Source organism: Neopsephotus bourkii, unplaced genomic scaffold, assembly GCF_033783945.1.
Source record: "Neopsephotus bourkii isolate Nb327-2 ecotype Australia unplaced genomic scaffold, CSIRO-AGI_Nbou_v1 NB_318, whole genome shotgun sequence".
Lineage (NCBI taxonomy): Eukaryota > Metazoa > Chordata > Aves > Psittaciformes > Psittacidae > Neopsephotus > Neopsephotus bourkii.
In genome coordinates, this window is record NW_026900826.1 from 1,325,632 (window position 1) to 1,351,505 (window position 25,874).

At 38.9% G+C, this 25,874-nt stretch overlaps 1 protein-coding gene across 2 annotated transcripts; it reads left to right on the top strand.

Annotated features, from left to right (window-relative positions):
• Positions 1-2,605: 2,605 nt before the first annotated feature.
• USP8 (ubiquitin specific peptidase 8) lies at positions 2,606-24,286 on the top strand. 2 transcript variants are annotated; one of them, XM_061347325.1, is made up of 20 exons: positions 2,606-2,776; positions 7,883-8,053; positions 8,713-8,857; positions 9,332-9,417; positions 11,754-11,898; positions 12,473-12,530; positions 13,267-13,411; positions 13,689-13,851; positions 15,029-15,173; positions 15,362-15,582; positions 16,657-17,238; positions 18,524-18,613; positions 19,212-19,292; positions 19,690-19,952; positions 20,539-20,751; positions 21,211-21,421; positions 21,751-21,987; positions 22,484-22,626; positions 22,988-23,120; positions 23,339-24,286. In XM_061347325.1, the coding sequence occupies exons 2-20, from the start codon at positions 7,950-7,952 to the stop codon at positions 23,522-23,524; spliced, it is 3,351 nt and encodes a 1,116-aa protein (XP_061203309.1). In that variant the 5' UTR covers positions 2,606-2,776; positions 7,883-7,949; the 3' UTR covers positions 23,525-24,286. The 2 variants fall into 2 exon arrangements, with proteins under 2 accessions (XP_061203309.1, XP_061203311.1); XM_061347327.1 differs by lacking the exon at positions 18,524-18,613 and having other exon boundaries at positions 2,609-2,776.
• Positions 24,287-25,874: the final 1,588 nt, after the last annotated feature.

A 25,874-nucleotide genomic window follows, 5' to 3' on the forward strand; every position in this document is an offset into this window, starting at 1 on the left:
ACAGAGTGAACATCACCTCATAAATACCACAGAGCTGAGTCCTTGTGTCACTGCTGAAACAGACCTGTTCAGTCCAGCATAGAAAACCATGTCTCCCACAGGCAGCAACAGAAGAGTCCTCCTGCCTCAGTGTGGCAGTGAGGCCTACACGACCGTGACAGGGCTCTCTCCCATTCTTGCCATATACTTGGTGTGAGTTAGGCTGCAAGCAGGAATTCTCCATGCGTTTTTTGGAAAGCCAGTTAATCTTTTACATGTTGTCACCTGTCTGAGGGTGACTTTATTTTTCCAGAAGCGATCAGCCAGAAGGCGGCACTAGAGAACAAATCCAGACAACTCTCGGGGCTGTCACTTACTACCAGAGTGTAGAAACCTTAAATCCAGCCTTAATCACATCTCTTTTCCATTGCTGGCAACTGGCTATGCCTCTCAACAAGCATTTAGCTTGCTATGTTATGGGTTTTCACTTACACGTAGCAGTAGATATAGAAAACGTTATGATGTCCTCAACAGGCATGCACCAACAAGAAGGAATGCCTTATGTTAGCTGCAGTGCTATGGAAAAGCAAAATGTTCTGTATTATTAAAAATCTTTTGTAGAGGTGAAGAAAGCAGTCTGCATTTAGTCCATTCACACTGTTTATGAGTTTTAATTATTACATTCACAACTTCCATCTTCAAAATAATTATGTTTAATGGGTTTTTTTTGGATAGAATATGTCAAAAGTACATTTAAGAGAGAGACATTCATGTCTTATGCAGGCAAGTCAAAACACATTTCACATCTGTAAAGTACCTGGTTTCTTCTCCTTTATTTTGTACCACTTTATAGTCATTTATATTTTTTAATTAAATAACCTAATACATTCTATTTTGAAGCACACTGATTTCTGCTGTTTAAAGTTCTTTATTCAGTACTGCGACACAGTAACAAACATGCTGATAAGAAAATGTGGTTTGACCTAAGGCAACAACACAGCATGTCATAATGCAGTCAACATTAACATGTTTTAACAAGTTATTTAATATGATAAAGCTCATTGTACAGGCAGGTGCTCCCCAACACCTTCCTATATATGGTTGGAGTTTGCCTATATGAGTAAGACCAAAAGATTTTATAACACAATTTCTTTATAGAAGGGAAACAATAAAAGGGACACCCTGAGTCCAGTTTGGAAAGCAGTTAGTATGATACTCCACATTAATTTGCACACTTGGAGTCCAAGCTTTGACATCAATGGACTTTTTTCATCTTCTCACAACTTTCTGTGCATCATCTTGGCTAAAACAAATGGAACAGTTCTGAAAAAGGCCCTTAAAAGAATATTGTGTTAGTGGTATTACTCAGTTCAGTTTAATGTTAAGAGTCTATCAACTTCCTTTGGTATTAACCTCCCTGATTGCACAATATAGAAGACGTAGAGCTATCATAATTTCTCCCAGAACCTTTTACGTGTCTGAGCACTTCTAATCACTGCAATTAGAGATGAAGGATATTGTTTGAGTCTTTCACATACACAATACAGCGTTACTGTACCATTAAGTACTGCAATACAATTAGGACTTCTGGGCAAACGCATCACTAGTGTTTTGGAAGGCTACATGAAGACATGGCTTTATGACCTCCTTGTTTCCCAAAGTGTCATCAAGGGAAACTGCTCCTGTTCACAAGTTTCCATTGTCAAAATGGAGCAGGAGGTTAAAGTATCAGAATCATTTAGGTTGAAAAAAGACCTTTAAGGTAATCAAATCCAACCATAAACCTAACACTGCCCAGTTAAAGTTTCTTAAATGAATCCCAAACATTGACAGGGGACAGAGGGACTGTGGCAGGATAGATTACCTTTCTGTTTGCATGAGATCTCAATTGCACAGTCTGCCTCACTGACTGGAAACAGGCTCACCACCCTCTTTTCTCCCTTTTCCCCGTGTTCCAACTGCCAGCATGACTATACTGCTGCCATCCCTGAGATACAATGCTTGTAGTAACACCACAAGCTGCACAGAAAACATAGGTGTCAATAAAACAAAACGAGATCTGAACTTACAATGTCCCCCAGTCAATGCAATCTTCTCTGCAAACAAAAAGGATATTTTCGTAAGGGGAGGTGTCTCTCCTTCCCACACCAAATCTCGCACTGCAGTAGAAGGGCCAGTTTAACACCGCATACAAACGCTGGTGTCCCGTGAAATGCGACAGACCTCAGAGCCCGCTTTCTGTAGCTTGGCCTCGATAACAAAACGCCCCAAAACGAAACGAAGAACCTGGCCAGGTGGTGCTGCCAGGCCGGGGCGGCCTCGGCCTTGCGGAGCGCCCGTGTAGCAGCAGCGGCGGCGGCGGCGGTAAGGCTGGGGGCGACCCCACGCTCCCCGGGAGCCTCCTCCAGGGTTGGCCCCAAGGAGCCAGCGCGGGTGGTACTTATCTGAGCCACCCTGCGTCTCCCTTCTCTTCGCACCACCCCAGAGACACTCGCACCTCCGAGGGAGCTGCGCGAGGGCAACGGTCCTCGCCCGGCCCTCCCGCACCTCACACGACCCGCGGGACAGCGGCTGGAAGCCAGCCTCCTACCTCAGCTCGAGCCCGGCCCCGCGGCACGGATAGGGCCGCGAAGAGTCCCCGCCCTGCCGGGGGTGCGGCGGCTCGGGAGGGAAGTAGGGAGGAACGCCGCCGAGTTCCGCCTCAACAGCTATGGCCGCGTAGCGTTCCCCCAGCAGCCGCGGTCGGACATGGGCTTGCCCGGGGCCGGCGGGCTGAGGCAGCGAGTCCTCTGCGGCGGTGAGTACACAGACTGGCCCACCGCGCTGGCCCGTGGTGGCGCCCAGGCCCCCATGGAGCGAGGCCTGCAGAGCGGGCGGGCTCACCTCACGCCCCCCTCCGGCCGCCGCGGAAGGGGGCGGGCGCCCTTGGCGGGGAGCCCTGGGCCCGGCCCCGCCGCCGGGGGGAGGCAGGTGGCCCTCAAGGGGCTGCGGGGAGTGGGGGGAGCCGGGCTGGGCTGCGTGGGGGACGATCGGGCCTGGTCCGGCTGGGAGCCCGTAGTCCTCCGGCCCGGTGCTGGCGACGTGACCTTGGGCAGCCGCAGTGCCCCCCTGAGCCGCATCCCAGCCGAGGTGACGCGTGAGCGGGGTAGGGAGCAGCCGCTCCGGAGCCCGAGAGTGGCTGGAGGCCGGTGGCAAGGGAGCAGCGCTGCCCAGGGTGCTCTCCTCTGACTGGAGAGGGAGAGGCAGCGAGCTGCGGTGTCATGGGGACTCCATAGCACCGGCCGTGCCCTGGGCCTGCACCCGGGCCGGAGGGTTTTAACCGCCCGGTTACAGACTTGGAGAAGTCTTCAGCCTGTCTGTTACCTCCCCGGCTTCACGTCACCTACGCTGTTTGCACACACTTTTGAGATTTTTCTTTATGTTAGTAAGAAGTGAAGCTATTTGTAGTTTTTCTTAGCTTGAGTAACTTTTAAACTTTATGTATAAAATCCAATTTATTTTGCTTTAAGCAACTTAATTTTGTAGTGTCTTTCATCAGTATCAGTTACACTGCTGGATAAGCAAATTGTCAGAAGTTACTTTCTCACTGTGTGAAAAGAGCAGTTCCTGAGCATGGTGGTACAGGTAGTTTCAGTGTGGTACAAGGCCAAAGACAAACCCGTGACATGTTACTGCCATGATCACTGGTGATATCCAGCAAAATGATGAAAGTTTGGGCAGTCTGCATGAGCATGATGGCCTTGCAGTAGGAGGCCCCAGTGGTTATAATCAGCCTATGCACATGGAGTTAGAAGACCAGGGCCTGGAAGCAAGCTAGAGGGCTTACAGAGATAAATACGCTGATTGATTGTATATTCAGTTGTATTAAAATGTCTCTAGATTAATACTGATGATCTTAACAAAACCAACTCTTGTGTGCAGAGTACAGACAGTAAAACTTAATTCCAAGAAAACTGGGAAACTTAGTGCTTGTGAGAAACCTGTTTCTCATCTGCTCAAGTCTTGGAGGCAAAAAGAAGTGAACAATATTACATACCTGAATTGGTGATGCATGGTACTTAGCATGTCAATTTATGTCAGACTGTGTTGGTGTACACTGCTTGCAGTATAACTGCTTCTGTGTGTTGTTCTTGCTATGGTCATTCCACTTAAAGCTTACTCATATCCTTAGTGAAACAGCATGATAATTAGATGTTGTAAAGCCTGTTACCAACAGGTGTGTTTCCCTGTCAGTGTAGAACTATCCATTCTAAATATTTTAAATGCCTATGAACATGCAAGCATGTCTTCTCATATGCTTTACAGCACTCTGAAGTATGAAACAAGAGCTTGAGATAGCACTTCAGCTGGGGGCAGAAATGATCCCCAGGTTTGAGTTTGATCTTACTAAAAGAAAAAAAACAAACCTGAAATAAGTTGTTTCCTCCTCCTTACAGGGTTGACCAATAGTATATATAGCTATTATGGCTTCTTCAATCCCTTGTATTTGTGGTTTTATGACCCAGTTCTCTTTTCTTGCTGGGAAAGAAGATGCCTCTCATCCTTGTAGAGGTATGAAAGAGCCACATATGTAGTTAAAAGGGTTCATTGATGCCTCAGTATTGCCATTGTATTGGTATGGTGATTATAAGTGTGCAGAGAAATGGAATGTTTGGCAAAAGTGAATGTAATCTAGTCAATACCACCTGGAGCAGCAAGAGTTTATCCTGATAAAATGGACACGATTCTGATAAGAAAATACAGTTCAGGGCAGCTCTTCTAGTGGAAACAATACAGACCTTGTACAGAGCTTGAAGTAGATTAGTCTGTCTCCATGCATTTCACTGCTGTATGTTAGCTACTCCTGAATGTCTTTTATTTGTGCAACTTTGCTGGATTCCTTCACTGAGACCAGGGCAGTTAGGAATCTGCAAAAACTCGTGTTCAGCATCAGATGGTTATATTTATATATGAAGGAGCTGATTTGGATTCCAAGCTCATCATCTTCCCAAAGTCTGCTCAAAGAAGAAAAACCCCAAACCTTGTTCATTTGAGTGTAAGAGAAAGTCAAGGTTCAAGCCTATCTTAAAATCTAGTAGAATCTTACGGAGTTTTAAGGGTCCTTATGAGCAAGACTGAGCAGTCAGTCACCTGGCAACTAACTAGTGGTCAGTCTGAGGCCACTACTGACTAAAATCCAGTTAGGGGATTTATGATGCATAAAACTGAAATTACTGGTTATAGTTCCGTAGTTAAGGTTCTCAATAGAAGAGTAAATTAGAAACTGCAACTGAAATCTCCTATTAACTTGTGACACATCCTGTATGTAATTCAATTTAGTAGGCTGTTGAGAAATTTAAAAAAAAAAAAAAAAGCTGGAAAATGTTATTCTTAATCCATTCTTACTCATTTTACTGCAGCATATTGTGTGAATTGCAGTGTTGTGGGAGATCAGAGTAATACTTCATTATTGGATACTGTGGTTAGTAGCTCATGTTTTGAAAAAAAAGATACAGAAATTTCTTCAGATCAGAAAATAAAACTTCAGCATTAAACTTGTCTGACAATTTAAAGACCTGCAGTTAGACCTTAGTAACCATAGCAGGAAAACATGGAGAGCAGTTTTTTTTGTTCTGAACCAAAACTCAGGTTTGGCTTTTATCCAGCTACTCTTCATTTGTATAGAAGGGGTTCCAGAAAAGCTGCCCATATCAAGGTATGCCAGCAACACTTGAAAAATCTACTGGCATCTTTTGCCTTCCATTAAATGTTTCATCTTCCACATAATCTTGTTGGGTTTTTTTTCTCCTCATAGGCTCACAGACACAGTAATGTTATATTTGTATCTTTTTTGGACTATATATTTGGTTACAATATTCTGTCAGAACAAAACCAAATGCTGCCACTTAATATTAAGAAAATACTGGTTACATAACAGAGCAAACATTCAAGATATATTTGGAAAGGACTTAAAGCTTCAAAGACTAAGTCTATTTACAGTTCTAAGGAGAAAAAAAAAAAAGAAAAAAAGCCAGGTAAAGACATGCTCTGAAGGTAGAAATAGACAAGCACTCAGTAAGAGCGAAGCCTTTCTTTGCAATTCTATGAGATTGTAAAAAGTATGTCCTTTTTTTCTTTAGCTTTAGGCGAAAAGGCTTTTAGATTGGAAAGGTCCTTTACTTTGGGGCAGGGAGTGTATCTGTGTTTTGTTTCTACTAAATGCTTTTGTTTCTACTAAATTCTAATAAATTTTCTGCCTTGTTTTCAGCACCTGTGTATCTCCCTGATAAAAGTTGAACATAAGACACCTTATATAGGAAAGAGAATGTTTTAAGGTGCACGGGGTATGGGATATGTTTTTAATTTTATGCATTGAAATTGGTGTGTGAGGACTTCATTATTTACTTTCTAGAATTATTTGTAAATTGGTCTCCTAAAGAAGGATTTCTGACAAGTTTATCAGCTTTGAAAAGTTGCTATGTAGTTGCAAATTAGCAAGTACAGCATCTGTGTTCAAGTAGTAAGCTATCCAGTTACGTACTGCTTAGTCTGACCTTGGCATGCCAGACCTTAAACAAAAAAAAACATTAGACATGTATCTTACCTTATTTTTGTATTTATTTCCAACATGGAAATATCAAAGGTTTGGGTTAGTATCTTTATTTCATAACCTGTTTCTAGACCAACAACAGACAACCTACTAGTACTACATGCCACGATACTTCAGACTGTAACAGCTATGTGCCATGGGGATCCCATTCCTATCTCAGCTTCTTGTTCTCAGCTGTTCACACCAACTGTGCACCTTGCACAAGCTGTGTAGTCTTTCCACCTCTTCAGCAAACTGAAGTAGCTCAATAAGAGGTTAGGCAAGTACCAGACCAGCATGAGAAAGAGGAAGGGAAACCGAGACCACCTCATTTGGTGGCAATCAGCTATAGACTGATTCAGTTGGGTGAAACTTCACTGAGGTCACTGGCTGGTGGTTTTTTGGTCACACTTAACCCTCTAATCATCACCTTGAGGGTGGAAGGAAAATGCCCTACCTTCATTTTGTCAAAGGCAATGCGAGTTTTTCACTACTGGGAAATAAGGTATTTGTTGGGATCATGTTGAGGAGCATCTTTCTTCTAATTAGTTCCCCTTAATTCCTCGGTCTTGCCAACACTTTAATGTGTTACCGCTTGAGAAGGAGTTCAGTTACTCCCCTGCCAGCCCCAAGGGCTAAAATAGCTTATCGTGTATTAGATTCAAAGATTTTTAGTTATCTATCTGTACGAGACTTACTGGATTGCTCTATGCAGAATGTCAGATGAGATGATATAATAGTCTTTTCTGGCCGTATTCTGTTGAACTATTTCATGGCTACCTGGAGAGCACTTCCAAATAAAAGCAGAATGACAATGGTACCTATGAGTTTTAACACCTACAGCATGTTCAGGAAGTTTCAAATTGACTTTAACTGTAGCAACCTTTATTTCCTTAGCTTGTCTCTTACCATTAGAAGTCACCTTTGCAGGGGTGTGGCATGTGCTCACAAAGGTTTGTGCTAACCTAGTGATATAATTAGCCATCACAAATTCCAGAGTACAGAGAAGCCAGCTAATTATAATATACCTACTGGCATTAGATTTGAATATATTTGCTGAATATGGTTATTTTGAACATTCTTAAGTCAGAATTTCTTATTTTCTTATGTTAGCAGCATATCACTAGCGTTCTTGATAAACCTGGAGTGGTTTTAAATAAGTCTGTCACTTTGGGAGGATTAATTTATACTTCTAACTGTTGAGCCACTCTACATCTCATGCTGGCTCATGTAAGGAGAGATAGATAGGGTAATAAGCCCAGATGGTAACTATAACTGTATTAAAAGTCATTGGAATGTAATTGGGCTCTGCTTAACTTCTTTTTTTATCTCCAGAAAAATACTGATAGAGACTTCTAAGAAGTTGTACCATCCTAGAAGGGACATAAGTAACAATATTAACATGCCTGCTGTGGCCTCTGTACCTAAGGAGCTGTATCTCTCTACTTCATTGGAAGACCTCAACACGAAGATAGAAATAAAACCTGAAAAGACAAGTACAAAGAGGTATATATAATTTATTTGTATTAATATTGGAAGTATTAGTGCTACCCTTCTGAGCAGGTTCCAGAACAACTATGTTGTGGATCTAAATTTTCAGTTAGTTTTATTAGATATAAAATTGTTGATAGCCTTATGTATAGATCTCTCAGCTATTACATGGGATATGCTTATTGCCTACAGAAGGCAACTTGACATACTGCCCAAACATGACCTGGTCAGAGCGTAATGCCCATGAAAATTTGTTCCCCTTGAGAAAAGGCTACATAAATGCAAATTCTTAATGTTAAGAAGTTTAGCAAATATATGAATATTTTACCTCCAGCATTCTTAGACAATTATTTCATTTTGTCTTACTATAAAGTAGTTTTTCCTCAAAAAAAAAAAAAGGTGTTTTTAAAAAGGTGTTTGTTTTTTTTCCTATATCTCAGTATGCTATTTAATTATGGGAGATTTTAAATAAGGCTAGTAAACAAGCTAGCAAAGAGAAACATTATTTGGAAGAGCATGATTGTAATTGATATTTAATAAAAGCCTTGTATTAAGATGGTAAAATCAAACACTTAATATATGGAGACAGAAGCTGTGGACACTTAAAATGGCATCTTTTAATGAAAAGGTGTTTGGGAACAAGTCAGCAATCACCTGCTTTACTCTTATTTCAGTTATGTGCAGAGCGCCCTTAAGATTTTCAAGGCAGCGGAGGAAAGCAGATTGGACCGAGATGAAGAAAAAGCCTACATCCTGTATATGAAATATATGTCTGTTTATAACTTTATTAAAAAGAGACCTGATTTTAAGCAGCAACAGGTATAAAAGCTTTTTGACTGGCCTCTCCTGCATTGGTAGAAGTAGTAGAAGTACAGAGAATTGCACTAATGCATGTTAAAAGGATTACATTGGTATTAAGTAAACTTATGATGACATCTTTTCCTTCCTGTTTTTGACAAGTCTGTTGTTAATTGCTTTTACAGTTTGCTTTTAATATACATAAGGTATATAAATTGTAAAATCTGTGATTGTTATTTTCAGGGAAAGGTATTTCATCTTTCTCATGCAACCTTTTTTTGGAGGAATTGCCTTTACTTATTAGTGCTATAGAATAATTTTACTTAACAAAATTATGTTTGAGAGAAAAATTATTTTGATTCAAAACAGTTCCTTTTGTTGGCATTAATAGCATTATAATACCAATTCTCTGCACATTAGTGGCTCTTAATATGCATGTAAGTAAGTGTTATAAAGTTGTACTAATAATAAGTGGGGTGATGCTTGTAATTTTAGGATTATTTTCATTCAATTCTTGGACCTACAAATTTAGTAAAAGCTGTTGAAGAAGCTGAAAGACTGTCAGACAGCCTTAAACTCAGGTATGTGAATACAGTTAACAGATATGATGTTGTTCATTGTACCTGAAGCCTGTACCTGTGCAGTTGCATGTTTTATGCAGTTGCATGTTTTATGCAATCCCTTTAGTAGGAAGGGATTGCACTTGAGTAGACCTTAGATACCCAAAACTTGAGTTCTTTAATTGTTATTCACAAAGATCTGGTATTAGAGATAATTTTCATCATCACATACTCCAGTTACTTGCCAGTGTATACACTGTCTCTTAATTCTTGTAACTATGATTTGTTGATATTGTCTCCCATTTTTGTTTAATGATTAATAAAAAGAAACCACAGTGTGTGTATGTGTATATATATATATATACACATGCGTACACACACAAGATAATCGAGCCATTTTCTACTTACCCTTTTCATCATAAGGTCATCTGAAACCAAGCACACTAATGGATATTCCTAATATTTACATACATTAAAAAGTCCTCCTAGCATGGATTTAATTTACACTAACAAAACACATTTTTTGATTCTGTAGCTAGCTGCTACACCTTTTGTCTAACTCTGCCACATGCACTTCAAAGTGCTTAATTCGTAAAGTTAGTTTACATGAACAAGAAAGTAAGAGTAGTTACACCTGTATGGAAAGAGACTTTCCAAAGATGTCTCATGATATTATGTGTGAAACAGTCTTTAGGTTTTTATTTTTAATTCGTAGTCTACAGAGCTATGAATTCACTGTAAATACTGATAGAATTATAGAAACCCAAAATAGAGACTACTGTTTAGTAACTTGTGGCTTTTTATGAAAGGAACAGAGTTCCAAAAGTTGACAGATTTAATAACTTTCAACTACTCTGGGCAAAATGTATATAAAGGGAATAGAAACGAAACATGACTCCTGCATAACTACAGAAGTGGTTCCAGGGAAATTATTTGTGCAATTTCTTCTGCAAATAGTTTGAATGTTAATTGTTAACTAAAGTGGAGCTGCTGAAACGTCATTCGTATAGGAGCAGGAACAGCTGTGTGAATGACCCATTCTTACTCTGTGCTTCAAAGGCATATATGGGAAATCAATAGGTAAATATTCCATATTGACTGAAGTAAAATCTGAAATATGCTTTAGTGCCAGTAATTCCAGATGAGAACAAAATGCTCTGTTCTAACTTATGATGCCTTTGCCAAATCAAAAAATCTGTTTAAAAAATAAAATTGCAGACTGGCAGCCTCCTATCAGTGGCCAATCAATAGAATAGACTTGGAGGCAGAATTTGATTTAATGATCTGGTTTATTAACAGAGTATTTCTGATATGAATTACAGCTCTACTGTTGTCATTTTAATCCTGATTAGGCAGCATCTGATTAAAACAAGCAATTACTAGTGCAGTTCAGTGTTCATGATTCACTGCTTGGTTCAGTCATTAAAATAGTTGGTTCAAAACATTGGGGTTTTGTTTTATGGATCATTAGTAACCCTTAAGCTTCTCAGTTATATTAAATATAATAGAACATAACAGTGATGGGACTGTGCAAACCTGTAGTTGGTGATGTAAAAGCTGTAGTTTGGAGGTCAAGTTTGATTTAGAGTATCGTGATTGTCCTTACAATGGCAAAGGGCTGGGAGGTTAATTTTAAAGTCTAAGGCTTTATGAAAAGGACAGCTGTATGCAAGACCTAGGTCCAACAAAACTCTCAAGTATATGGGATGTTTGCATAGACTTCACTGTAGCTCCAACATTTGAAACAAACAGCAAGGACACAGGTAAGGACGTAACTATACTATAGCCAGCTTACATTCTGAAGGTGACTACTACCAGATATATAAATAGTTCTGATCCATCTTCTTACAAAAAGGAAATTCAGCTAACCAGGCTAACTTACTCCTAATTGTAATTGTTAGCTCTGTTGCAAATCCGAAGAAAATACCTGGCATGATTGTTATAATACACTGATGTTTACCTTTAAATCACCAGTACTTACTTTTTCCTCTACAAAATGAAAAACCTGATATATTTAGTGACACCATAGCTAAGCATGGCCATAGGTTTAGATTAAAAACAAACAAACAAACAAACAACCCTTAAGAGCAATGTCTGTGAAATAGGAGCCAGAACAGGATCTAAGAATAAGAAAAGCAACCCAAGAGTGGGAGAAATAATATCATGCAGTCATGGAGGAAGATGGGGTTTGTTGAAATACAAAATAGACAATACCTTAATTTTTCCTTTTTTTTCTTTTTTAAACTTTAAATACTTTTCTTTTTCTCCTGAAGACTTGATGATTCTCGTGTTAATTGTGCAGCTGAGCCAGTAGTGTAATGTGGAAAGAAAAGACTTTTGTTTTCCTCCCCCCGTAGATATGAGGAAGCTGAAGTTCGGAAAAAACTTGAAGAGAAGGACAGACAAGAGCTGCAGAAAAAGCAAGAACCAAAAGATGATGGAAAGAGTTCAGCCAAAACCACCTCAGAAAGTGCTGTGGATTCCAAAGGAAAAAACCAAAGGGTAACTAAAGATGTTTACAAACTCTCTAATATGGTCTAAATGCATACCTTTAATCTAGCGTTTGATTTCTACTAGTAGTTCTGAGTCACGTGAGGCTTTCTTGAATTATCTTACACTTCCCATAAACCTTCATTGACATGTCTTTGGAAGATGATGAGTCCTACCAACCTCCAAGTGTTGCAGAAGATAGAGTAGGGTGTTTTTGTAAAGTTAAATTCTATTTTATGTTAGACATGGCTAGTGTTAAGAAACCCAGGGTAACGCTAATAAGCTGATGTTACGGATAACATTTTCTGTTTAGGAGAGAGCTGACTTTTCAGCAGCATACCAGGTGATGCTGTCCGAGGTTGTATTGCCTTTTTAACTGGCTTCTGTCTAGGTAGAGCAACAACCTTGGTGTCTTTTTAGTACATTTATCAATAACATCTATTCTGTACAAGAAGCTTTCTTTTTCTAGGTTTCTTCCTGTGTCTTACAGTCTGATCAGTTTTCTTTGAGCTCTGTGAGAGTCAGTTGGCCACCTTGGTTCTGAGTATTAGGTATTAAACTAACTTCTTTTTTTTTTCCCCAACAGATTAATGGTGAGAGTAAGCATTCACTGGAGAGAAAGGATCAGTCTGACAGTCCAAGTGGTAAGAGATGCAGTGTTCACATAGATGTGAAAAAAGTCTTCATATGACTATGCACCTATCACCCGAGCAGTTGCAATTCTTTTCAGAGTTATTTCAGAGGATTTTGATGAAATTCTAGCATCCTACATTTTACTAAGAGTGACTTAGTAATTAATTAAGCTCTGTATAGCAGGCTTCATCACTTCTGAGCTTAAAAGGCTGTACTTAATTTCTCAGCAGTTGAATAACTAAAGGTGAACTAGCCTAACTGGTCAAATTAGGAAGAAAAATGTCTCCTCAACTGATAAGAGAAAAATCTAGGCAAGGATGAAATATATCAACTTTCTCTGATACATTATTAGTAGTTAAAGAAGAAATTCTTCTGTTCCCTTCCTGCCCTTCTGCTTTCTATTCCCTTAATAAATATGTGAAAAAGTTGTTCTTTACCAAAGAGGAACATGTGAAGCATGTAGTTTACAAATGCTTGCCTATATAGCTTGATTTAAATGAGACCACAAAAAGTTAAACTAGTTTATCACTGAAGTGTTCAGTATTGTCTAATTCAGCAGATCAGGCACTGATCACCACAATAGTGGGAACAAAAGGTCCAGTGTGTTAATTCTATAGTGTCTCACCTCCATAACAGTGGGACTTCTCTCTTTCATGCATGCAGCCTTGATTGCAGCAGTCAGATGTGATCATAGCTATCTCCATTTATAATGTAGCTTTTTACATCTAATAACTTCTCTATTTCAAGGAGCAGTCACAGCTGAGAGACTGTTTGCAATGATGTCGGATGAAAATATTGAATTGCTTATAATGGATGCTCGAAGATTGAAAGATTATCAGGAATCCTGTATTCCAAGATCTGTCAGTGTCCCAGAAGAAGCTATCCGTCCTGGGTATGAAATAATGTTAAATGATAGTGAAATATTTAATTTTATAAATTGACTGACTGAAAAAAAATTATATGCTTTTAAAGCTTGTACACTTGGTTTTAAAATGCCTGATACATCTCACCCACTGGTATATATCTGAACAGCTCTGTTCTTGCATGGGCTGACTTCAAGTCAAACCATATTTATTTTATCCAAGCTTACAAACCTATATGCATTGTATATTGTTGGACAAAAAATGTTACTAATACATGCCTTTTAAATGCATATTAATACATTTCAGAGTTACTGCTAATTGGATTGAAACTAGACTCCCAGAGGATTCTAGAGATCCATGGAAGAGAAGAGGACACTTCGATTATATTGTACTCCTAGACTGGTTTAGTTCTGCTGAAGACTTAAAGCTAGGAACAACTCTGCAGAGCTTGAAAGATGCACTTTTTAAGGTTGGCAAGTTTCACACTTTGTATTAATTCACTTCAGTAACTAAGGTCTTAAAAGCACCTTTAATTACAGAGTATATGGAAGTCTTAAGGACCGTTTAGGCAATCATCTTGATTCAGTTTTCAAAGACTGCTTATTTTGATAGCAGAAGTGTAGTCTGAAGTTTCACATTCCCATGCTTGGGCTCTAGTAGAGGACAGTGTCGTTTCTTAAACAGGTTAACAGCAGAATGATTCAACTCCCCTCCTCAGTCACTAGTTCATGAGTTCTAACTGACGGAGTTATTTGGGAAAGTACATAGTACAGTTTGCCAGAAACGGTCTCACTTTCTTTCCTGTATTAGCAACTGTTATTCCTTCCTTGTGGAAGCTGGCTCACCACCCGCACAGGCAGGCCAAGAAGGCTGGCTGCTTTGCAGTCCTGTCAGTCAGGCATTTCGGTGAAGGAGACCCCAGATATATTTGGAGTATGGGTCACTTTTCTGCATTATTGAATGTAACTTTTAGAGAAACAGAAATTTAAATTTGAGATTCACCAGTACAGGGACTTTATAGACTCAGTATTAAGAAAATGTTCAAGACAGAACTTTGGCTGTTGTTGTACTAGTTATATAAATGGCTCCTGTGAAAGACTGTGCATCTTTCTGTTACGCGTTTCTGTTCAAGACTGGGATTCAGAGATAGTTCAGGCAGTTCTCCTTGCTTAGTGCTTTACAGAATATTCTCTGAGCCTCTTTGCTTTGCTCATGTTCTAATACTGAGGGCCTCAGGAGGAGAGCAATGTGGAGCCAGAACTCTCAAGGGTATTTCAGAAAGTTATTATGCTTTCTAAAGCCAGTGCTCCAGTCACTTAGCAAACTTACCAGATAAGAAACTGAAGCAAATCATGTAATAAAAGTACCTTTTTTTCTGCATGGAGGATTGGTACTGAAGTAGTAGTAAAGTGGTTCCAAGTGTAGTAGGCAGAGCCAGGAACCTGTGTTAGGCATTCTCCAGACACAAAGAAGATCCCTGTTGGTCAAAGGGTTTTTGCAGCCTGTTTAATTCTTATTAAAAATCTCAAAAACAGCATGTCTCAATGTAATGGTGAGACACAGACTTTTCAACAACACTGTTAAGATGCAAAAGTTCTTCTTCTATTTTTAAATTGTTTAATTTGAAACTTTTTCTTTTCTTACAGTGGGAAAGCAAAACTATACTGCGGAATGAACCTTTAATTCTAGAAGGAGGTTATGAAAATTGGCTCCTTTGTTTTCCCCAGTACACAACAAATGCTAAAGTAACTCCACCTCAGCATAGCAGGAGTGAAGCAGTGACTGTTTCTTGTAAGTATAAAGGATGACCTCCCTGCCCCCAGGTGTTTGTAATTAATGGGTGTATCTAATTCATTAAAATATGCTTGGGATAGCCTTGTTCTGGCTAAGTCTAAATTTTGGGGTGGAATATGGGGGTTATTTTGCTTTTGTGTTTATAAGAGCTATTTCATGCTTCCATCCTCTCCCCCCTTCTATAGTGGATTTTACATATCCATCTCTGGAAGAGCCAGCTCCTGTTCCACCTGTTGTTGCTATAAAGCCACCTCCAACAGAAGTGATTGAAAATGAGGAAACGGGAGATAATTTGGAAGAGAGACTAAAATCACTTAACAGACCAAACATACAGAATGTTCCTGTTCCCAAGTCTGACAGTTCATTTGTAGTTAATCCAGTATCAATTACAAGAAGTATCCCTGAGGTAAGCAGTGTTCCTTTTTTTTCAGAGTTAGTTATCAGGTGAATCTGTAAAACCCACCACAGAAGCCTAAACCCACAAGGAAACATACTCAGTATTTAAGCCTTCTACACAAGTATATTGGTACAGAGACTATTGGTGGTCTATGAAGCCATGGTAACCAATCTACAGAACTTCATGAAATTGAATATTCTTAACATAATTGCAGAGCTTTTCAAGATATTTTTATATGAGCACCAGAAAAATTGAAGGTCAGCAATTGATTATTAATTCAGAAAGTCTGTAAGCAAACTTTTCTACTCAAAACATAATGAAAGACAGGGAGAGCAGTTAGGCCACAGCTTACCTTGCCTATTCCAAAGGTCCACTTGCAGTGACTGTATCTTCCTTCAAATAATAAAACATTTAGGTGCCTTGTGACTCTTAGCCTAGTGGTGAGAGTATAGGAATTTGTTTCTTCCTTTCATGGGGATTAAACTTTCTAAATATGCCTGTGTGGAATCCTTTCCTTTGACCACAAGGCTAAAGTCAAACTCTTCACCCTTCTAGATACTTCCTTTAATGTCAGCCAATTCCAAGACCTTACTTCTGTCTTCCTGGAACTAGACAAGCTTTTATTTCTCTACAGCTTCCAGTTTAGCATCAAAACCAACTTGCTGTCCTACTTCTGAGCGTAAGCCACTCTTAAATACCTCTTTGCACCAAGCAGATCTGCTTTAATCACATGCTCTGTCACATGATTGAGGTTCAAACCCAAATTAGGCAGCCTGATTGCCCTAAAATACGCACCTTTGAAAGCTTGAAAATAAACAGTTGCAGTAATCAGTGCTTAATGCTGTTCTTATGGTTCTGTAGGGCTTGTTGAGTCTTACCTCACATCTACAAGTGAAGTGATACCTGATTTTACTAACAAGCATTTTCAGTTACCAGATTTGATGAAATGGAAGGTTTACTATTTCTCTGGCAGAAGTCAACTTTATATCATCTTTAGTCTCTCATAAATCTCACTGAAATAAATCTTACCTAACAGAGCAGTAATAGCCATAGTGAATTGTTGTTCTACACTTTGTGTTACAGGTTGATCGTACTAAAAAGCCTTCACTAAAAATCCCTGATGATAACAGACCAAAGGCTCACAGTACAGTCAGTGACAGTCAGCCTGTTGAGAATGGACGAATAGTTCCAGATCGGTCCACAAAGCCATTACGGGACACAAAGATCGTTCTGACAGAAGAAGAAAAAAGTCGTGTACATGCAGAAACTGCTGCTCTGCTAGAGAAAAACAGACGGGAAAAAGAAATGCGGGAGAGAAGGCAGGAAGAACAGAGAGAGAGACTGAAACGAGAAATAGAAGAACAAGAACAAAGAGCAAAAGAGGAGCAGAAAGAAAAGGAACACAAAGAAAAGCAACAGCAATCCAAAGAGGACAGAGAACAGAAGGAGAGGGATGAACAAATAAAAAGAGAACAGGAGGAAAAGGAAAAAGAAAGAGCACACAAAGAAGCAATAGAAGCAAAAAGGCAAAACAAAAATGAACCAGAGAGCATTGGTGCAAAAAGGGTTGAGACTGACAAAATATCTGTGGAAGAAAGAGAAAAGGGAACTCGAACACCAGAAATGCAGAGACGGGCACTGGGTGATGTGTCTATTTCAGGCAAGGTTGGTGAAAAAGAGAAAATCGTCACCAAACGGAGTAATTATTCAGGATGATTTTTGAGTGCATACTTTAGGATCAGTGTAGAAATTCTAATACACAATTGGATTTTTATTTAGGCCATTCTTACACAAAAATAACAGTGAAAGTTAAAACCAAGCAGTTAGGGTTTGTTTTGTTTGCTTTTTTTTGCCAGGCAGCCTTGGTTCTTGCTGGTAGATGGGCAGCATGGACAGGATAATAAAACTTCCCATTTGACACAGAGCTAGGAGGGGTTGTTTGTAGGCTGCAGGGCTGCAATCCTCAGTTTCAAAAAATTGAGCCATAGTGGCATTTCATCTCTTGTACCAACCTGTACTGTATATTACAGTGTTTTAACACATGCTAGGACAGAATTACATTATCATCACAAACTGTTTAGTGCCCCCAGCTGCATAAATGTTGATAAAACAGGGGTTTTTGCCTGTTGTAGGAAGCAAAGCAATACCCTCACCTACTAATTTTGCTGAAAACAGTCCCATTCAGACTTTCTTGGGGGGGAGGTCACAGTTCCTCTTTTTCCCTCAAGTTCCTGGGGGGAAATAAATCCTCACAAAATTTCTGAGAGTAAAAATCATCAGGAACTATTTGTGAAGCTGAGTTAATAACAGAACAGATATCTTAAAACCATTTCTCAGGAACATGTATTAGGATATTTTTCTTTCTCTTTGCAATTGCACTTGTTATTTGACCAAATTTTGATGCTTGTGTAATGCAAATGCACAAGGAAGCCAAAATAAATCTTCCTGAGCAACCTTATCACAGTCATCCATGATCTTTTGACTGACAGCAACTTCACATAATCCCCAAATGACAGCCTATGATAAAATAAATTCATAATGTTGGCTTCACAGTTTGCCTTTTTTGTGGAGAAGCTTTTTCACAGCGAGGGGAAAAAGGGAAAGAGGTCTTTCATTTAAAAACAAGTTGTAAACCCCATGGATTTTAGGAGGTGAAGCAGCGTAGGTGGAACTTTTGCACTTCATTTCTGAGCTCTCAAAGCTACATAACAGACTATCTTATGTAACACAACATTCAACTACACAGGTTATTCCAGCAAATCTCCTATAGTATAGACTAGGAAGAATAAAAATGATGAGTAGCTACTTGCTCCAACCACTACTTGTGGCACATGCATTTAACAATCAAAAAAGAAAATATAATTCTGCTTTTTCCTTATTTTGGTTTATCAGCATTCTTCTCTGGCATTCCAGATGGAAATTGAAGGCTTTCTCTCAAAATCTTTTACAGCAAACTGGGGTTAAAGAACAACCAGAGAGTGGAGATCAAAAGCCAGGACCCCTTATAGAGGATTCTGAACAAGATACTGAAAGACTTAAAGTAAATACAGTGTGTTGTATGTAGCCAAAACAATCAAGCACAGTTAATTTATGGTTATTATGTTAAATTCCACCTCATTTCAATTTTTTAAGTCATCATCTTAAAACTGTGCTGTGTTTGCAGCTGTTTATTTGCTTTTTTCATGTCATTTATCTGAAAAAATTATTTGAAGTTTTCACTAAGTCTTCATATGTTTTTGGTAGCATTAACAAGCATTCCACACTTGTTCATCAGTTCATGCGTACTCCTTTGTCTGCCGCTTTGAAAGGGAGAAAAGATCATCTGTATGTGTTTAACAGAAGCACATATTGCTAATTAAGTAGCTTCTTTAGGGAAGAAATTGAGTATTCAGACTTTTGTGAGGCTGAATTGTACTTGTTTTTCATAAGCCTGTCAACAAAGGGGTTTTGTTTAGATTGAGTGATACAAACCAGTAGTGCTATATTACCACTACAATAAATTGTATTTCCAGATGTAATTGAGGATTTCTTATTGAACTGTTTTTCATTGAATCATGTAACTCTACAGGGGAAGCAGAGGCAGCTTGCTGCTCTGCATCAGTAACTGCATGTACCTGACCCTTCTGTTTGTTTATTAGTCTCTGCGGGAGCCATTAATGAGAGCACGAAGTGAAGAAATGGGAAGGATAATACCAGGACTGCCTGCAGGTTGGGCAAAGGTAACTGTCTCTTCTGATAGTACAATCACATTGCCTTGTGCAGTTTTGTGGTGCATTTCAGTTATGTCTTATTTCTCAGTTAAATCTTGTTTGATTCTTTTTTTAAATTATTATTTCCCCTTTAACTTCCATGTGATTATTTTCTGAATTGTAACATTATTTATAATGGAACTAGGAGACCTCATCTGGTGTTTCTAGTACTAAACAGTTGCTGTTTAACATGCATTTTGGTGGAAGTGGTGCCTTCCAGTAAATTTAATCCTTTAAGGGTTGAGGCCAGTCACCACTGTTAACATCTCAATGTTTGAAAAACTCATGCACTGTTCTTAAAAATAGGTAAGTAAGTTAATGATGGATTTTACTTGGTTTTGAAACAATTTGTGTTTTCTTCCCCAAGTTTCTGGATCCAATCACTGGAACCTTTCGTTACTATCACTCGCCAACAAATAGTGTTCATATGTATCCACCAGAAATGGCTCCTTCATCCACTCCTCCATCAACCCCTCCAACTCATAAACCCAAGCCACAGGTGACTGTTGAACGAGAAAGAGAGCACTCCAAACTGAAGCGCTCCTACTCTTCCCCAGATATAACCCAAGCCATTCAGGAGGAAGAGAAGAAAAGAATTCCAGTAACTCCTGCAGTCAATCGTGACAATAAGTATGTTCAATAAGTTACACCACAGCTCATGCATATGACAGTCCTATAGGACATCCTTTGTGTTTAACCAACTGAAAATCATTAATATTTTCTGAGTAGGTTTGAAAGGATGCAGGACTGATAGACTTAAATTTCATTGGTAAATATTGAATGTATAGAGAGTTACCTTTTGAAAATTAATGTAAGTTATTAACATACATTTCAGAGGTCATAGTGTAATTGGACAATAGTTGCTTTTTAAGCTGTGGTGTTGATGTTAATATATTAAATACCAGTCTTACAAAATGCAGTTTTCAGTTTTTAAACTGGGTTGAATCAACAGCTAATTCTTTATCTGTGAATTAAAAAAAAAAAACACCAAAAATCCATTGACAACTGCTGGAGCCTATAACTCAGCCTTATTATAGGCCAGTGCATATGGCTTTCTCACTATGGCATTAACTGGTTTTAAATACCTTAAACAACAGCGTTTGGTGACATCTTGTGCCAGGATATTTCATTCCCTGTGAGGGAGGGTGGTTCTGTTGGCTTATGTACACAGCCTTGTCAAATCTGAGATTCCTAAAAAGCAATTCCTTCCTTCCAGACCAGTGCGTTACACTAAAGCAGAAATTTCAAGACTTTCGGCATCACAAATTCGGAATCTCAATCCAGTGTTTGGGGGATCGGGACCAGCTCTCACAGGACTTCGTAACCTAGGGAACACTTGCTATATGAATTCCATATTACAGTGTCTGTGCAATGCACCTCACCTGGCCGATTATTTTAACAGAAACTTGTATCAAGATGATATTAACAGGTAATCTCATCCTTTATAACTGAAGGAAGAAAATCTGCCTTTTTGATAGTTCAAGAAAATCACTCAGTGGGGTTGGGGCTTGGTTGTTTTTTAAGTATGAGACAAAAGATAACTTGGAAGAGTCTTGACGTTTTCAAAATGTGTGTGAGTGACAAAATAGGTTTTACTGGGCACTGTTAATAACATTGTGCTCACCACACTGAGAGATACAAGTGTCCTAGATTGTCCTTAGATATTTAAATAGCAGTTTACAAAGCAAGCTGGAAACAGCCGTACCTTCTGTCAGCCCAGTCTTGAATATGGAACCAAATAACTCAAACATTTTAACTCACTCTAACAGCCAGGTTTTTTTGGTCTTAAGAAACAACTTTGAAACTGGGATAACATCTTAAGTTAATAATAAAAGTAAGTTATGTGAAGGGTTTACCTTTTTTTTTTTTTGTCTCTTTAATTGTATAGGTCAAATTTCCTGGGGCATAAAGGTGAAGTGGCTGAAGAGTTTGGTGTAATAATGAAAGCTTTATGGACAGGACAGTATAAGTACATCAGTCCAAAAGACTTTAAAATTACAATTGGGAAGATTAATGACCAGTTTGCAGGATATAGCCAACAGGACTCCCAAGAGTTGCTTCTCTTCCTAATGGATGGCTTGCATGAAGACCTAAATAAAGTAAGCAATACACTTGTAATAAATGATACATCTGACAGGTGATAAAAAATATAGAAATTTAAAAAACAGCCTCTTATTTTAGAAGATTGTTACTGGAACCTTATAGAGAAGGAAATGAGAGTATTCAGAATTAATGAAAGAATTTAGCTTGAAACAGTATAGGATACTGACGGGATTAATGGAAGAAGCCTAACTAGATAAGAAATGGATGGCTACTCTGATATGTTTAAATATTCTTGCAAATACTCAATAGCATGTTTGTCTATAGAGATTTCCTATTTTTATATATGTTAACGTATGGTTATGATGTTCAAACTTGTGTTACACAGGCTGACAACAGGAAAAGGCACAAAGAAGAAAACAACGATAATCTTGACGACTTCAGAGCAGCAGAACTAGCCTGGCACAAACACAAGCAGCTCAATGAATCCATTATTGTGGCACTCTTTCAAGGCCAGTTCAAGTCTACAGTGCAGTGTCTCACATGTCACAAGAAGTCCCGAACCTTTGAGGCTTTCATGTACTTGTCGTTACCGCTTGCCTCTACTAGTAAATGTACACTGCAGGTACGGGGGAACTAGAGAAATGGCTCTTGAAGTGAAAACATTTCACTGTGACATAACTATGACGTTGCTTCTGCTGTGGTTCTTGAAAGAGTTGGTTATTATTGCAGCTTAATTTACACTAATCTGAAACACAAACATCTGAGTCCTTATAACTTCATGAGAATTAAAAAGTTTAAAAGTTCTAAATATACAAGCAGGATGGGAATATTGAAAGCGCAATAGCAGCAAAAACATGCATGATATTTGCTTTTGTAGGTCATAGTATTAATATTCTGTGATTTCAAACAAAATGTTGTGTGTAAATTTCTAAGTACTTGAGGCTACTTAATGTCCACAGTGAAATTTACTTCCACACATGGATTTCATTCACTTTTCCTCGGTTTTATGAAACGTAGCACTTGAATAATTGATGGTTAATAACTGAATAGGAAATACACATTTATGCTGCTTTCACATATACCTGCCCTTCACAATCTGTGTCTGTATTTTGTTTTAGGAATGCCTTAGACTGTTCTCCAAAGAGGAGAAGCTCACCGATAACAATAGGTTTTACTGTAGCCATTGCAAAACACGAAGGGATTCTCTGAAAAAAATAGAGATTTGGAAATTGCCACCAGTTCTGCTTGTGCACTTGAAACGGTAAGAAACAGGGCCTGGTGAAAATTGATTAGGATGAAGTGACCGAGCCTTGATGGGGATTGATAGTGCCAGTGCAGTAGCAAACCATTTTCAATTATAGAAAGTTCTGGATGTATTTCCAGCTGCAAGAATTGTTTTCATCTGCTGCATCTTTCCTGAGGCTTTAGTTCACAAAGCACCTTCACAAGTAATCGCTTTTCATTTGTGCTAAGAAACACAGGTGCAAGCATTAACAAAATTGGGGCAGAATGCTTGAGTTGAGATCATATCCTGGGAAAAACTGAGAAAACAAACATGTTTAGTATTCTACAATAGCTTGTGAACAACCTGTAACCTTAAATGATGCTTTTTAATTCTCTAGATTTTCCTATGATGGAAGATGGAAGCAAAAGCTTCAAACTTCTGTAGATTTCCCATTGGAAACTCTTGACCTTTCACAGTATGTTATTGGTCCAAAGAATAACTTGAAGCGATACAATCTGTTTTCAGTTTCAGTAAGTAACAACATCACATTTCAAAGTTCAGCTCCTTTTTATGCCAAGACTTGGGTTAGCCTGTCTTAGGCAGCCAGGCTGCCTACCTGGTGCAGGTTGAGTTATATTCTAAAAAGAATGGTTGGTATTCAGTAAAAATCTCACATTCTAGGTAGTTTCCCTAAAAAGGGATGAAACTGCAGCTTTTGAAGCCATTCATTCTTTTCTTCTATTTACAGAATCATTACGGTGGGTTGGATGGAGGGCACTATACAGCCTACTGCAAAAACGCTGCGAAACAACGCTGGTTTAAGTTTGATGACCATGAAGTATCTGAGATCTCATCATCATCTGTGAAATCCTCAGCTGCGTACATTCTCTTTTACACCTCTTACGAACAGCGAGCAGTGGATATGGCCACGTAAAGTAGTGGGGGTTAAGAAAACTGGTTGTCATTTTATAAGAGCAGAGTAGGCATGGGAATGCATATAAACATGCAGAACTAGGACAGACATAGTCACCGATACAGGGATGGTTGCAGCAGCTTTTCTGCAGGCAAGCTCTTTCTGGTCAGTATTAGTGCTTACAAGCCAGAAGACTGATTAATAATGCTTGTGGTATTACTGCCATCTGTGAAACCATTTAAAAAGCATATTGCATTACTGTTAATTTAAGAAACAAGTCTATTTTTAGTCTGCTCCAAAATTAAATTCTAGCTTAGTCATCTGAAATCTATTAACAAGTAGTTTAAAATGTCTTAAAATCCCAAGGCATATCTTGATATTTTGTTTCTCTCACTGTTATGGCCTTTTCACATTTCTAACCTTAAGCTTGATTCTACTGTGAATACTCTAGAACGATGTAAACAGTTAGGAATGTAAGTGTACATATTGATTGCATACTTGCACATCAGAACTATGTATATAATAAAATGTTGTCCTTTTTGTGAGACTCTCCAACTCAGAGGATTGCGTTTATTTGCCAGCTCTAAGTAACTGCAACACTAAATAAAAAAGCAGAGAGCTGTATTTTTGTTTCTGTTAGCTTTTGTCAATATTTGTGCACTTCAGAGTTATTCTAAACAAACAAGATTTTCCTTTTTAATTTTTTAATATAAATTTTCATGTACACATGCATTCAAAACCTTAATGAAGAACTGATTTAAAAAAATATATCCTGTTCAACCTATGTTTGGGTTTGGTGTTTTCATTCTCAGCTAGTTGTGCAATGGTCAGGATTCTACATGACTGTCTGAACTGTAGTCACACAGTTTTAAAGGTTCCTAGGTGAAAAAATACAATTTTGTGTAGAACTGATAAGTTTAGAAACTATCGTCGTTGCATCTTGGGCACATCAGTGTTTGCAAGAGACTATAGATCAGTATCGCTGATCGCACTAAGATCAGCCATACTCATCATTCAAGAAAGCAAAAGTACGTGCTTATTCCTACTTCTGTGGAATGCAAGTCAAGACTTTGATTTACTGTGTTAACACAATATGCAAATCCTCATCAGTGCTACCTACTGCAGGCTCAGAGCTGAGACAGCGTATGCCTCACTCCCACTACACCATGGATTACTTGCAAGGAAAAGTATTAATTGTCAAAAAGATGAAACCATCAGAAGAATTTTCCAATGCATTGTTACAGTTTTTAAAAAGGTGGGTTTTTTTCCTAACTGATCTTTTAGGAATATCCAACATGAACTGTTACTGCCAAGTTTTCAGTTGTAGCCTTTCTCCCCTTCAAATTCCTGCACTGAAATGTTGTGGCATCAAGTGAAATGCAGCCACGTATTAAAATCTTGTAAATCACTGTCACAGGCTTCAGACCCAAACCCCTGCTGTTCACAATCAGGTGGCTGCTGAGCAACAGCTGGGAAGACAGCTTCCCTGGAGCTTCACCTTTGCCTATTCTGGCACAATGTATTTGGGATTGGTTTTCCCTGAAGTGTTCTAGCATCTAGTACTGCAAGAAAGCTGCAACAATGCGGGATGTGCTGCAGTGATGAAGAGATTCAATTAGCACATGCATGGTTTGAGGTTTTTGCATAAGTGTTGATTCTGGAAGACATTAAAGTGCTTTTTGAAACGGAAGTTCCTCCCTGGCAGAGCATGAGGCTCACAAAGTCCTTGGCCAAACCAAAACATCATTTTTATCAGCTTTGTTCCCAGCCCAAAAGTCAAAACACAGCACTGCACCAGCTACCAAGAAGGAGAAAAATGACTGCTACTGCTGAACCCAGGACACTTACCTACGTAAAAAGGAAAGGGATTCTTTAAGTACCCTCTCAGCAGCAGTCACCGAAGCATTTCCCATTTTCACAATTAGAGAAGGTTTGAATTATATTCGTAAGAATTAGGCTCTAACAAGATGCCGATGCTTTGGTTTTGAACAGAAGTCTCAGAGCTGCTTCTACTTGCCTGTAGCATCTAAAGAAAATGTAAAATCCAAGGATCACAACTCTATGCACAGAACACTTCAAGAGTGATGAGGTTTCAGCAGAGGAGTGACACTTTTACTAAATTACATGCCATAATCTTCCTGACCTCAATAGGACACGGTATTACCCTAACACAGGCTACTTCAGTCTTTCATTTTCTTTGCCACCACGCTTTCCCAATGCCTTCCCTGAAGGATACCTACACTGATGGGGGTTTTTCTGCTAGTATGAAGATAATTTGTGAAGTCTTAATCCCTTCCACTCCAGTTCAGATCTGGGCTTCTCATGTAACTCCAGCTGTAACTCTCCCAGAGTAAGCTAGCACTCCTGCCAG

Bases quoted from the DNA above. Each gene is read 5' to 3' on its own strand.
- USP8 (XM_061347325.1), top strand. From the start codon at position 7,950: ATGCCTGCTGTGGCCTCTGTACCTAAGGAGCTGTATCTCTCTACTTCA. The intron at 12,531-13,266 runs GTAAGAGATGCA...CTCTATTTCAAG, and splicing joins TCAGTCTGACAGTCCAAGTG to GAGCAGTCACAGCTGAGAGA. The intron at 21,988-22,483 runs GTACGGGGGAAC...ATTTTGTTTTAG, and splicing joins CTAGTAAATGTACACTGCAG to GAATGCCTTAGACTGTTCTC.